Raw genomic sequence first — 14582 nt, 5'->3', positions numbered from 1 at the left:
AAAGGAAATTTCTTTTAAAAAAAAAATTTTTTTTTGTTCTTTGCTCTCTACAGTCCTCTCGAAAGTCAAGGCGAGCAGGTGACTCCTCGGATCCTGGTCGGATGAGTGAGACAGTGGAGGTTATGGATGTGATTGCGCTTTGCTGCCCCAAATATAAAGACCGGCCGCAGATAGCTCGAGTCATCCAAAAGACCTCAAATGGGTACAGCATCCACTGGATGGCTGGTTCGTACTCGGGGCCCTGGGCAGAAGCCAAGAAACGTGATGGCCGAAAACTGGTGCCTTGGGTGGACACTATTAAGGAGTCGGACATCATTTACAAGAAGATTGCCTTGACCAGCAACCACAAACTGAGCAACAAAGTAGTACAGACTTTACGCTCACTGTATGCAGCACGGGAAGGAGGGGCTAGCTAATGGCTCCAATGTGGTGGGGTTTTTTTTTTTTTTTTTTTTTCCTTTTTTTTTTTTTTTTTTGGTTCCCCTGTTCCATTTCTACTTTATTATAAATCCTCCTCTTCACTGCTCCTGCTCCTTCTCCTCCTCCTCAACCTGCCACCTCCAACAACACAGCCAAACTTCACTGGATTCCTACCCTCCCTCTCTCCTTCCTCATTTTTGTAAGAAAACACGAGGGCAAGAATATTTGACACTACATACTTTTACATGAGTTATTCTTGCAAAAATGACACAAAACATAAGACTTATATTAGAGGGACTGCTCATGTTTTGTTTGTGTACAAGTTCAGAGGATAGAATCCTGAAGGCATTAAAGGAATAATACATCCCGATTATCCCTTAAAAGGCTATCAGAGACGAGACCTGGAGGGAAATGTTTTGTCGACATTGTTGTGGGAGCTCCTTCGCTGTTGTGCAGCAGATTCTAGTCGCTCATTTCTACTCCCACTGTATCATAGTTTAACACGACAAAAAATTAAAATGTTTATATCTCTGAAGACAAAAAAGCTGTAAAAAAAAAAGAATAAAACCTTAAGTGAATGTTGGAAATTAGTCTTTTTGATGTTCTTATTAAAGTGTTTTTGGAGTTTATTATACTACTAGCAACCGGATGGTTTTTTCCTTTTAGCTTTTAGATATTTGAGGAAAAAAACAGATAACAAAAAACAAACAAAAAAAACAAGAATTTTTATTTTTGTTCACTTTTATTTGTCCATGCTGTACAATGGCAGAGTCCTCTGAATATAATTTATTCTATTTCGAACTACGCATGCAGTATATGTGGCCTATTGCAGGAGGATATTTTGTAAATGTAGATTTTGTTGTATTAGGTCACCCTAGTAATAAGAGGAAAGGGGATTCATACCCTTTTGGTGGAACAAATACTGCAATAAATTTTCTACTTCTCTTTGTCACTTGTCTGCTCAAACTGTTGATCCAGTCTGTTCATCTTGCAAAAGTGAAGAAAATCATTGGACGGATATGACTGAGAGAGTCTTTACATGATGTCAGATTATAGGATTTTTGTCCAAAGGATGATCATTTTATCACAGTTTTTCCTAAAGTGTGCATAAGGTGATTTATAGTATAGTTTTTGATTTTGCTGAATCATATTATACAAACCTGTCAGGCAACTTAAGTATTAGAGTCGAAAGTTGTCAGAGGACTTTTCTTATATTTTTTTAGATCTCATCCTCATGTACAAATGAAGCATTTTTACATGCATATGAGAGTGCTGCTGTCCTTACATTTGATAAGCATATATACACTATTCCACCACATCCCAAAGGTACTCTGTGGATTAAGATTTTCTAACTGTAGGGGTCATTTGAGTGCAATGAACTCATGTTCAAGAAAGCAGTTCGAGATGATATGCGTTTGTGACTTGGTGCATTATTTTGCTGAAAGTGGTAAACTGGTCATAAAGGGATGGACATGGTCTGCAGCGGTACTCATGTAGGCTGTGGTGTTTAAACCATGGTGGTAAAAACTGGCTCAAAGGGTGACAAGAAAATATACTATACACTATTACATTACCAGCATCCTGAACACTTGATAAAAGACAGGACAGCTCCATGCTTTCATGGGTTTTTTTTTATCAGAAATTCTGACAACCAACTTTATCTATATAGTGCCAAATCACAACAACAGTCACCTCAATGCACTTTATATTGTAAGGAAAGTACCCTACAATAACATGGACAAAACTTCAACAATCAGATGACCCCACCTATGAGCAAGCACTTGGCAATGGTGGGAAGGAAAAACTACCTTTTAATGGGAAGAAACCTTTGGCAGAACCAGGCTCAAGGAGGTGCAGCTGTCTGCTAGACCACTTGGGGATGAGTGGAGGGGACACGAGAAACGGCACGCTACGGAAGAGAGTCAAGTCGTGTTGTAATCTATAATAACTAATTAAGTTTTTTAAATAAACGCAGAAAGTGAAATGCAGCGAGTAAAGAAGAAACACTCGGTGCATCAGGGGAAGCCTAGGCCCTTTCCAATCTTCTGTTGTACAATTTTGTGCCCTTGGGAACTGTAACCCCCTTAGTATCCTGTCCTTAACTGATAGCAGTGGCACCTGGTGTTGTCTTCTGCTGTAGTGTGTAACCTATGCTGTATAGACTGTCTATACCAACAAGCTTGTAAATAGAAAAAAATAATATTGAGTTGAACTGAGTTCCGTTTGCCGCGATCCACAACAGTTCCGGTTTTTGTGTGGCTTCTTGGTAAAGTTGCTCTTCTGCATACATTTCTTGTTTTGAGTTACTGTTGTCTTCCTATCATGCCAAAGCAGTCTGGCCATTCTTTGACCTGAAATGAACTAGGCATTTTCTCTGCTGCTCACTGGATATTTTCTCTTTTTTGGAAACCATCTGTAGGTAAACCCTACAGATGGTTTTACGGGAAAATCCCAGCAGATCAGCTGTTTCTGAAACATGGAGCACCGTTTCTGGCACTATCAATCATGCCGTTCGGAGTCACTTAAAGCACCTTTCTTTCTCATTCTGATGCTTACTTTCAACTATAGTATGTCACCTTGAGCGTGTCTACATCTAAAATATCTAAAACCTGCAGGACAGGCCTGGAGTTCCCCAATCCGATCGAATCCGTAGACGCGGCATCAATCCGAGCGGAACTTTCTTGGACTAAATGGCTCTCCGTACTGTTGTGATGTCACCACCTCCAGTATTTATATGGTTTTTTTGGCGGGGTGCTCAAATCTGCTCGGAAGTTCTGTTCATTTTGTAAACACAAGTGACAAAAAATGGAGCGGTAAGTTAAACTTTGGCCAAGAAAATAAGTGCCAAACAACATTCTGACAAAATATAATGTTTCTGGGCACTTAAGCTAACGAAGTTCAAATTCATTTGCTGTCATTGTTTGCGGACGTTAGCGACCGTTAGTTTAAACGTTGTCGCGGCGGTTAATTCAACAATGTTCACAACTATAACACTATTTATCGAGTAAAACACGACGTATTCGTGGTATTGGGTTAGGTCTAGTGAACTTCGACTATCTGAAATATTACAGAAGTTACGGCGCTAGTTAGCAAACAATGCTACTTCATTACGTTCCTGAAGTGTATGTCAACCTTAACGGAGAGTTGTCATTCATTTACAAATGTGGCCAATATCCTCTCCTTAATGGGCGGTGTTGTGTACTCGGCGAACAGTTGTGAATCACTGGAGTGTCTTTCATAAAACATGTTCCCATTTTGTGATACTTTCTCCAGTGTAAGGCTGAGTCGAGTCAAAGGTAGCAGACCATCGGAGCAGTCGCTGCGAGTGCAAGACAGCAACAGGATGAGCTTGATGTATACGACGCCTCAGAGGTTTGTTTAAAGAAACTTGACCTGTAATAAATTCAGCTCTACAATTACACTACTTAGTTCACTCATCTATTTGATAAACAGCTGATTGTTGTAACCCAATGCTTTTAATAAGGGGTTGTCTCCACAACATTAAATTAACATGGCTTAATTTGGACCACACAGTCTGTTTAGAAATGCGTTGTGACAGACTGGGACTTATTGGTTTGGGTTATATGATATGATATTGATATTGTGATATTGTATACATGGGGTAAAGCAGGGATGGGGAAGTTATATTTATTAACTAATGAAGAAAGATGGCTCACTAGGTATTAGCAAATTAATTATTCAAGTTTTTCAAGTTTTTTTTTTTCTTTTTTCACAGTAAACAGCCTTCATTTGGAAAGCTCAACATACCAAAACCGCAGTCTGGGACCTCTGAAAGACGGACCAGTTTCTTTGGTCCGAGGTATGTCTGAATTTTCCAAAACTCGGTTACACTGTTGCTACAAAATGACTACTTTTGTAAAATCCTCAGGTGATTGGGCTTAGATATTAGCTTAGATATTAGGAATTTGAAAATAAAATGAAGATTACAAACGTTCCTAAAACAAGTAAAAAGTGGAATAAGTTAATTAACCCACTCAGGGTAAAATGACTGACGTATCTTAAATTTAAAAAATATATTTATGCTTTTTCATAAAAAAAAAAAAAAATTCTCTGCAATGCCTTGATTTAAGTGTGAATATATTGTAACTCTCTTTGTAAATTAAAAAATAAAACTGCTCTTTGACATTTTAACAGGACTAGTGGAGTCGGCATGCCTCGCAACAGCACCATGTCAGGGTTTGGAGGAACTGAGAAGATAAAAGATGCTCGACCTCTACACGATAAGTCTTATGTTCAGCAATGCATCAGGCAGCTGCACGAGGTAAAAACATAAACTGTGTCTGTGTAAAGTGGACTGTGAAATAAGGGACTGCAACATGCACCTTATTTCATTTAGCTGCTTAGCATTTTTACCACACCTCTGATGGATACGTTTACCACACAAGGGGTCTTAAATGATTGCAGAATAAATTTTAGTTTGTATTTTAACAGTGTATTTCTTTCATATGATCTAGTTCTTGACAGAGCAGGGTTACCCGGGCACTTTGTCATCCAAGACCCTCCAGTCTCCATCCACCAAGGAGTTTGTGAAGATGTTTGAATTCATCTACTGCCAGCTAGACCCAACCTTTGAGATGCCAAACTCAAAAGTTGAAGAGGAGGTTCCTGCTCTCTTTAAAACCTTGGGGTAAAATGTGTACTGTTAACAGCTGTTGTTGTTGTTGTTGTTAAACCCCCTCCCCGCACTTAAAAGAAAAAGTTAAAGGATATATTATGAAATATCTTGTCTCATTTTCTGTAGTTTAAGAAACTTTCCTGACTTGCTCTGTTTTGGCATCTTGTTTAAGGTACCCATTCATTCTCTCAAAGTGTTCCATGTATTCTGTTGGAGCTCCCCATACCTGGCCTCAGGCTCTGGGGGCTCTCATGTGGCTTATTGATAATGTCAAGGTGAGAAATGACATTAAATCTTCAAGTACATTGGACCGTTATCGTTTAAAACAAAGTTCACATGCACTAAATATCAAATGCCCCACAAGAAAATGTGGAAGCTAAAGGTCAGCGTGTTTTCTTTATTTTTAATGTGTTTCTGCATCAGATCAACTGGAGTTTGAGCAAACAGGAGCTGCTGTTCAGTGACTTCAATGAAGGCGAAAATATTGAAGAAGGTTCTGAGTTTAACAAGGTACAGGAACTTTACAGTGTGAAAACTATGAAAAATAAAATAATGTATACTGACAGGTTAAGAAAGTGGTGTAAGCCCACTTTATATAGTTACTGGCACTGTACATTTTGTAGCCAATCATGTGTCGTGTCTGTGTTGTTCAGCAAAGCTAGTGTGATTATTATATTGTAAGTTTGTCTTAATGTTCTTTCTTCATATGTAGCTCTTCCTGGACTACACAGCTGAGACATATTCCAAGTTCATGCAAGGTGATGACACATTTGAGGAAGAAGATGAAGCATTCCTCGTTAAACTGAGTAAGAACAACATCTCTGTGTAAAATTATTCTCCATACAAAAGGAGGGAATATGTAATTGTCTGTGGTTGTTTTTCTGTCTGTTTTTTAGCAGTCTGGTGTCCACAGTCGTCAAGATATTATTTTTAGATTTTGTAGATACCAATAATAGCTTGAGCTCTTTTATTTGAGTGAAAATTGGATAAAGGTCACACTAAATGATGTGAAAATTGGTAAAAATGTTATATTAACCACTCTTTATGGATCTTCTTTAAACTTCACAACAGTATACTTGGCCTTGGGGGACATGAGTACTCAGGTTAGCTAAGCATTTGGCCTTGATTTTCCTGTTAACCCAGGTGGTATTCTTAATTCAGTGACATTTGTCTAGACTGCACCTACAAAAAGGCAAAAACTGTGTCTGATTTAATTTGCCTGTTATCCCCTTTAATGCACTGCACCAAGTGCTGTCTGAAAGGCTTTTAACGAGGATAGTGTTTGCTTGTGTTCACAGAGAAGCTTTACAACGTTGACGAGGCCGTGCTGGTCACGATGGAGGAGAAACACAGAATCCTTACTGATGAGGTTGAAAAACTGGAGAAGGAGAGTCAGACTGTAATATTTTTTTCTTTTTTTTCCCCCTGTATTTTGTCTTTAAGCTGGAATGAATTGTGTACCCAGTTGTGTTGACGTGTTCTGTCTCCTCCTGAGCAGGACCGTCTTATGACGAAGAGGATGGAAAAGATGAAGCTGCAGGCAGATCTCAAGAAACTCCAGAGCTATCGTGCCAGCTTGGACTCTTTTAAAGACAACCTGGAGAAAAAAGACTCAGAACTGAATGCTGAGCTGGAGATTTCTGGTAAATAACACATTTGATCTAACCATGTTAGCAAGCCACGTCTTTGGCAGAAAGCACTGGATTCTGTGATTATGCGATTATATCTGGATTAGTCAACTTAACAATGTTTGTCTTTAGAGTTACTTAAATTAAGCAAAGACTGCACAGTATTCAGGTTCAAAGTGGTAGATGGTTATTGAAGGTAAGATAAGAGTGGTGTGGTCAGTGGGAGTTACTGACTCCTGAATATTAAACATATAGTGAACATTTTTTGGGTATTGTTTTTAGTCAGCCACCTGGAAACTCTGAAACATGAGAGGAATGAACTGCAGCGCCTCCTGCAAAATCAGAAGTTTACTCCAGCTGATGTTGAGAGGATCAACAGAGAGAAGAAGGAACTTCAGCAGACCATCTCCAGTCTCACAAAGTCTCTGGAGAACGCTGAGCAGCATAAGTGGAATGAAGAGATTGCACTGGCCAAAGTGAAAGAGAAGGTACTATTTACATCTTGTATATGTGCAAAGAGGGGCAGCTGTAGTCCTGTTTGGTTAGCTGGTTTTGAGTAAATGTTTACATTTTAGGAAAATATTATTCAGTGAATCTGTGTCAGTGTTCTACCCGTTTTATAGTCTGGGTAGACTGTTGACATCAAACATTCATCATCATTTTAAAAACAGTATCTGTGTTTTTTACTTTTTTTTTCTTCCTTTTCTTTTCCATCAACACCAATCCTCTGTGTTCCAGGCAGAGTTGAAGCTGGCAGAGTACCACAAGCTGGCACGTAAACTGAAGCTGATACCGATTTCTGCAGAGAACGCCTGTGGTCACGATTTCGAGATCCGGCCTTTTGAATGCGGAGCCGGCAGCATGGTTCAGTGTAAAACACAGATACAGGTGACTCCAGTTAAAATTCTGTTTACGCAGCTTTTTACAAGAACAAATCTTAAGAAATTCACCAGACACAACTTACTTCCCACTAATTAAATATACTTCCATATTCAGGTTGTAGCTTTACATGATGGTGTTTCTGTGTAATTGTTCTGATCAGATGCAACTAAGAAAGTTGGTTGGAGATGTTGAGGAGGAGAACAGTCGATTAACCAACATGAAACTCAGTTTGGAGGAGTCCTGTGAACAGGTAACAAAAATTTGATAGTGCTGTATCATATCTGTTTCGGGTATTTGTGAAGTAGTCACATATTAACCTGTTTGCACGGCAGCACTTATAATTTGTGTTATTTTTGTCTGTTAGGTAAATTCTATCATCACGGATAAGACCAATGATCTGAAGCAGCTGAGAGAGCAGATCCGCAAGCTAGACGAACGATTGGAGGGAGAAAAGCAGGTATTGTCCCGTATTCTGCAACACGACAGTGAAAGTTTCCACTGAACAAAATTATACCCACGTTAATAAAATATAGCTTTGTAACTCCCAAAGAGCTATCAACGCTTCAAACTAATAAACCCATTCATAGTGGAAAAAAGACACTTTCTCCTAGGAGAGGGAGGAAATATTTTTTCTTCTCCTGGGCAACAACCTAAGAAGAAAATGCACAGTAGTTTTTCATAAACATGTTGCCGTGTTGTATGTTTGTATAGGAACTGGCCCGAGAAGAACAGGAGTGGGCGGCAGAGATGGAGTCTGTGGAAAACCACCGTAAACTTCTCGAGAAGAAAGTTAATTATGGTTATGACGAGTCTGTGCAGCAGCTGAAAGCAGCACAGCAACAGTAAGCAACAACAATATATGTACCATATTTCCATTTCTTCAAGATTCTTCTTGCTATAGAGATTGACAGACCACGTGACTTTCGCGCATTGCTTTGTGGGTACCTGTGGCAACAAAATCAAAACACTGCATCAAGCGCTAGTATTTCCAGCACCGGTAATCATTAATTCTGCGGTTTTAATTCCTACTTGCATTTTATTTGGCCCCAAAACAGTTATCTACAAAACGACGGAGAACACGGCAGGTCCATACAAAGACAGACTTGACGAAAAGGCAAAAAAAAAGTGTGAGGAAAAAAATCAAAGGAGTGAAAGGGTCAGACCCATATGAGCATACAGAGTGGAGTAAGGATGTTAGCGTGCTGCCCAACTTTCATCACGCACATATTTATTATTATATGGTCCTAAGTTTTAGTGCATACACTCACAAAATGTTTAGTAACTTCAGACCCCTGCAACAAGCCCAGGTCCAGTTTACTTTGGTGATTTGGACTATTCCATTTCACAGCTGTTGTTAATTTTTTTTCCCTTTATCTCATGTACAGGCAAACGCAATCTATTTGTCGTTTCAGGTTGTAGTATTACACAACATTTTCAGATCTAATAGAAATAAAATGAGTGTTTCGTAATTCATTCAATTTATTGTCTTTATTTATAACTGCCATTATTGTTTCATTCTATTATAGAATCTTACAAGAAAGAGGCATTGTATTCCATTGTGCTTTATTAGCTGCTTCAGTAAAAAACAAATCAACAATGCAAAAAACAAAAAAAAACAACAACAAACAATGCAAAACAACATACTGGGAAAACAGTTATTCATCACTTGATTGCTTCAATACAACACTTGGGCACATATATGTGGGACTTTTCGTGGCTGTTTTGATATCGCTCTCTGTCTCTCTTAACCGATCAAATCTCGCTGTGGTAGCAGCTTTACACTCGGTCTGACCCAGGTTGATAGAGGGGGCCCAGTCTGGATCGCATTCCAGCATTTTGTAGGCTGGTTTTCCTACAAAACACAAAGCCACAGTAAACAAAGCAGCATAGCACAACACATTCAATTCAAATCAATATAAGACTTATTTGTAACCTACATCAACAATTATGTTATGATAAATTGTGTAATAACTACTACAAAACACTTACCTTTGTGGAAATGCTTGGAGCAGACTAACATGTGAGCTGGAGTGTTCTGGGACGTTATATTTGGTCTTTGAATGGCTGCAATCCAGGCCATCCGTCGGCTCTTTGTTACTTCGGAAACGTGGCTTAAACAATTTCTCTTCCACGACGTAATCCGATAACCACCGATCTCTTTATCCGTCGGCTTCCTGTGGCTGTCATGCGACCGGCTATTGTAGTTAATAATACAACAGCTTCTTGCCATTTTTTTTGTGTTTCTTTTCATGGCTGTGTGACTGTTTTCATGTGAAAGCCTGCGTGCGCTAGTACCACTTGCCACTCGCTCCCAGAATCCTTTGCTGTTTTACCCCTGAATGACGTCACATTTTTCAATCTCTATATATTCAAAATCTTCACAAGTAGTCCTGAAAATACAGATTCATCATTTAATGAAACAAAGGTGAACTTTATTGTGAATGATGTGTCTGTTTATTCCAGTTGATGAGATTTAAGACTTGTTTCTGTCACAAGGTACCACCTCGTGCTGCAGGAGACCAATGAAGAGAGGCGAACAGTCGCTAACAACCTGGCGTCTGTTTTTACCACAGCTGCCAACCACTTGTCAATTACAGAGGTAACGTTCCTACAGCTCTCTCTTGTTCTCCACAAGAGTGTCTCAGGACATGAGCTTAAATTTACACAAAGCTGTGAATTTCTGACGGTACAAAACATTCATTTTACATCAAAGTAAAAGGCAAAAGCACTCTGATTTTAGGTTTCCCTGCCGTTCTTCCCCAGAAACATCACAGCTATAGGACAGATTAGATTATACTTGAAGTGTTTGTGCCTTAAATTTATAACAATGGATAATACTAATACTGAACTTCAATTTGATTTGTACTAAATGCATAACAAAAAAATGTACAACTACAAAGAATCTGTATAGAATAACTGAACTATCTAAATCTGTGTTTCTGAATTTGTATTTTTGTAATACTTTTATATCTTACACGTGAATTATACTTCTGCATCAGATCTACATCATAACTTGCGGCATAACCGGAACCCCATTTTAGTCCTGCTACATAACCTGATGTGCACCTCCTGAAAAATGCAACTACATGTTGGGTCAACGCATACCTCAACCACTGCAATGGTGTGGAAGGTTTAGGTGTGGGTATATAAGTTTCCAGTTACCACGCAAGTTAGGATGTGCATTTCTGGCAGAAGTCTAAAGCTGTAGACCCCAATCACACAATTCTAGAGAGACCAGTCAGTGAACATCTGGCAACATGTGGCTAGAAAGGGAAAATGTGTGTTCCATAGCAGGTTGCCAGTGATTGCTGGAGTTTAATGGCTGTCCCAAGTCCCAGTCACACAAGCCTAGAGATCTGCTGGTACCCAGCAGAAAATGCTGACTTGTGTGGAAACACTTACATTATTCACCAAATTGTAATGAAACTGAAAAGTGCAAACTGGGAATGGTGAATGTAGAAGAAGCTGCACATCGAGAAATGTGTTGCTTTCAGCTGTAATGCACAGCTTTTGCTTTGAAGATTAAATTCTTCATTTTTCAGTTTGCATCACTTTTTTTTTTTTTTTTTTTTAGGTTTTATTACAGCTTGGAGCGTAAATAACAAGTTTTTGTGTATAAATTAGCATCTTCCATGCAAACTACAGGCAGTCACAGCAATCCACTGGGGAAAAAAAGCAGGTTTGTAGTGCAGCACCTTCTTTGCAACCAATTTCTGGAAATGGCCACTTGCAGGCATCGTCGAAAACACATTTTTCTATGGCAACGGGGGGGTTGCCAGGGTCGCCGACCAGTTTCTAGGCCTGTATGGCTGAGGCCTTAATGTGAATCTGTAAAAAACGCAGAAATATTTATGCTGCATATTACTTTGTACCCTCACCGCTGTCTCCTGTGCTTCCTCTACAACAGAAATGCCTGGAGGATCTGCACAGCAGAGTGCAGCGGATCTGCTCAAAGGCTGTTGAAGAAGACGAGGCTGCCATTCAGAAGCTCCAGGAAACTCTTAAGGACTTCATGTCCAAGGCAAAAAATGTATAAAGGTGGCATGAAGATGGCAAGCAGAGATGATTATAAGTGTTTGGATTTCCTGTTATTTGTATTTTCAGAGTGTTCAGATCTTAGGACAACAGAGAAATGGAGTTATTCATTTGGACTTGACAAACTTGACAAAGAATATAAAGTGGGTTAACACATTTTTACAAATCTGAATGATTAAAAAAGATTCCAAGTTATTGGTTTTTTTTGTTTTGTTTTGTTTTGTTTTTTTTTGTTTTGTTTTTCAGTAGTTGTCCATGTTTGTGTATTACCATATGTTTGCGTGTTCTGTCTTTCTATATAAATGTTATGTACACAGCTTGATTGAAACCCCTAACTTTTTTTATTATTGTAGTTTGTTTGTTGAGGGTTTTTTTTTTTTTTTTTTTTTTTTTTTTTTTTTTTTTTTATATAAATTGAGTATTTTTAGATAATTATCATAGAACCTACCAAAAGGAGAAAAATGTCTTCCATCTCATTTGTAACACAGCCTGATCAGCATTCCAGACTGATCAGTTGTCTCACTTCATGTGTGACTGCATCGCGTTGTTTCCGGTCTCGCACATTGAGATAATGTCCTGTGTTATGATTGGCTATAATTTATCAAAGACAACCTGCTTGAGTCCCACAACAAAGTTGTAGCTCAAGAGATGTGATGATCTGTGAATGCATCCCTGCTGAAACGACAGAGCAGCAGCTAAAATAACAATTGACATTTTTAAATAGTTGGGATGGGGGGGGGTACATAGATTTGCGATACTGCAAATAAACTTTTAGCTCTTAAGTTATATTTGATATAATAAAAGATGAAAATTGAAAAGAAATGTAGCGCTTGTCCTGTGCTGAATCTGTAATCGACATGTAGAATTTTAGTCCTCATTGCGATCATGTACCTCAGAACTTATGTTGTATTGAAGCCACTAGATGGCAGCACACACCACCAGCTGCTCAAATGTTTCAAGTTGCTTCTCGCCTGACTGAAAAAGGAGATCACTAAAACAATGATGATTTTATATAATGGTGGAAAAACTGAATTTATTACCTCCATATTCTAGTGCGCTTCAGAAACACTGACAGCAGATTTACTTTTGAGTTCTCTCTGTCTTTGTGTAAAGGCAATTTCTTCAATACAAATCTAAGTAATTGTCATGGTCCTGGGTCGTGTGACCCAGTGTGTTATGCTTAACCTATTTTGATGTTTATTGTTTGCTTAGGTTCTTTTAGGTAGTCCAGTCCTTTTTGTAATTATGTTACCCTTGCATTACGTCTCCCTTGCCCTTCGTGTGTTTATGTCTGTGTGTCTTGCACTGTCAAGTTCATGCTGTCAGTTATGTCACCTCCCCCTGTACTACGTCTCCCCGGTTCATGTCTCATGTTTCCTGTTTTACTTTGAAGGCCTGCATTCACTGTCTGTGTATTCAGCTCACTCCTCCTGTCCTGTCGTTAAGTTCATGTGTGTCAGCTGCGTTCCCATGTGTGGCCACTTCCCCTGATCATCCCTCATGTGTATTTAGTCTCTGTGTTTCTTACGGTCTGTGTCGTGTCGTCTGTGTTCTCACCTCCATGTTTTCCCGGTCAGTCGTTGCAGCGAACATCATAGTCTCTGAGTTTCCTTAGTTTATCGCAGTATTAGTTTTCCCAGTTTAGTTATAGCCTAGCCACGCTATCCTTGCTTTGTTTGTACACCTTGTCTCCAGCCATAATAAAGGCTCGCTTTCTGTTAAGTTCACTCCCGCCTACTCACTTGTGTACGCACCTGGGCCCATTACACACACCACCGCATGGCCTGTCTCCGCAGACCGTGACAGTAATGTTAAGTCTTTATCGATTTTTTTTTTGGTTAATATGGATAAGATAAGGAAATGAGCATGCGTACTCTGTTTATTTGGATGCATTTCTATTTTACAAACCTTTTAAAGCGGTGAATTTCCAGTCAGGTATCGGATCAGGAAATAATTAGTTAATGGACAAACATCAGGAATAGTTTCCATTTGTGTCAGACTCATTTATTCTATTTTTTACCGAGCACATTAATGTATTTAGGTTCCACATTATCAGCCAAAGCCAAAACTGACTGGATCATTAGTAAATGAAACGTTTGTTATTGAAGTGAACATTTTCTGCTCTTCTGGCAGAAGCATTTATTGCAAATGCTGAAGCAAAGTTGGCAGTGAGGACACAAACAGGAAGTGGTACATATCTCTCTTCACTGCTTTCTCCAGAAATGGTCAGCATAGCTTAATGTACCTGTTTCCAATTAACTACATACTTGGCATCCAAATACTACTTTTTTTTTTCTTTTTTTTGCATCGATACTTAGTCCAGATATTAAATCCAGATACCCTGTGGCAATCTGCATACTTCAAACTGCAATTCTGGTTTACTTTAGGTTTTGAAAACACATTCTGAGGAGCTTAAAATCTTTTTCTATGGTGTAATATCGCTCGCGATCCAGGATTTGTCAAACTGTCTCAAAGCTTTAGCGTTTACAGACTCAAAGGATCCTTCTAAAATAAAGATGTCTGTTTTTCTGATTCACTCTCCCTTGCTGCACATGGTGGTGTTGATTTATGATTTCACACACGCACATCTTTTTCCAGTTCTCATGTTGTTGTGAAACCGAAGCTGCATGTGTTGTTCCTGGTTTGTGGGTGTCTTAGTGAAAAACTTTAATGGTTCTGTAGCTGCTGAAAAAAGGAGGTGGCATCTGTGTGTGTTACTTTTGGACTTGTTGCTCTAATTCTGAGTGATGGCTAGTTCATTAAACCAGCTGGTTAATTCAATATCATATGTTTGTCAATTCTTTGAGGTTTTTTTTTTTTTTTTTTTTTTTTTAAACAAACCAAAAACGGCTTAGCCTTTAAGATATAATGGTTTCCTGCTTTTCTTTTACATCTAGGTTTTGCACATCCTTGCAGTATAGTTATTATAGCTTAACCAATTTATCAAATATCTGCAAAAAAAAATCAGAAATTAAAACAAT

General features: G+C 38.8%; 2 protein-coding genes across 4 annotated transcripts in view; both read left to right on the top strand.

Moving 5' to 3' along the window:
• The window catches only part of LOC120733435 (nipped-B-like protein A), a 28269-nt gene extending 26897 nt beyond the window's left edge, over nt 1–1372 (top strand). For all 3 annotated transcript variants that reach the window (XM_040031636.1, XM_040031637.1, XM_040031635.1), the window contains one exon: nt 54–1372. In XM_040031636.1, coding sequence (XP_039887570.1) covers nt 54–416 — 363 coding nt within the window. In that variant the 3' untranslated portion in view covers nt 417–1372. The remainder of the gene's footprint in view (nt 1–53) is intronic.
• A 1736-nt stretch (nt 1373–3108) lies between these two features.
• Nucleotides 3109–11719, top strand: ndc80 (NDC80 kinetochore complex component). Its single transcript, XM_040031638.1, has 17 exons — nt 3109–3233; nt 3694–3792; nt 4157–4240; nt 4576–4702; nt 4896–5068; nt 5229–5331; nt 5480–5566; nt 5769–5862; nt 6355–6455; nt 6555–6699; nt 6967–7172; nt 7423–7572; nt 7727–7816; nt 7931–8023; nt 8278–8408; nt 10063–10165; nt 11474–11719. Exons 1-17 carry the CDS (start codon nt 3226–3228, stop codon nt 11600–11602), a joined length of 1923 nt encoding a protein of 640 aa, XP_039887572.1. The 5' UTR covers nt 3109–3225; the 3' UTR covers nt 11603–11719.
• Nucleotides 11720–14582: the final 2863 nt, after the last annotated feature.

The sequence above is a fragment of the Simochromis diagramma genome, unplaced genomic scaffold, assembly GCF_900408965.1.
Source record: "Simochromis diagramma unplaced genomic scaffold, fSimDia1.1 OVJJ01000284.1, whole genome shotgun sequence".
NCBI lineage: Eukaryota > Metazoa > Chordata > Actinopteri > Cichliformes > Cichlidae > Simochromis > Simochromis diagramma.
Note: the sequence above shows the minus strand (reverse complement) of the source record. Positions and strands in the feature narration are given on the sequence as shown.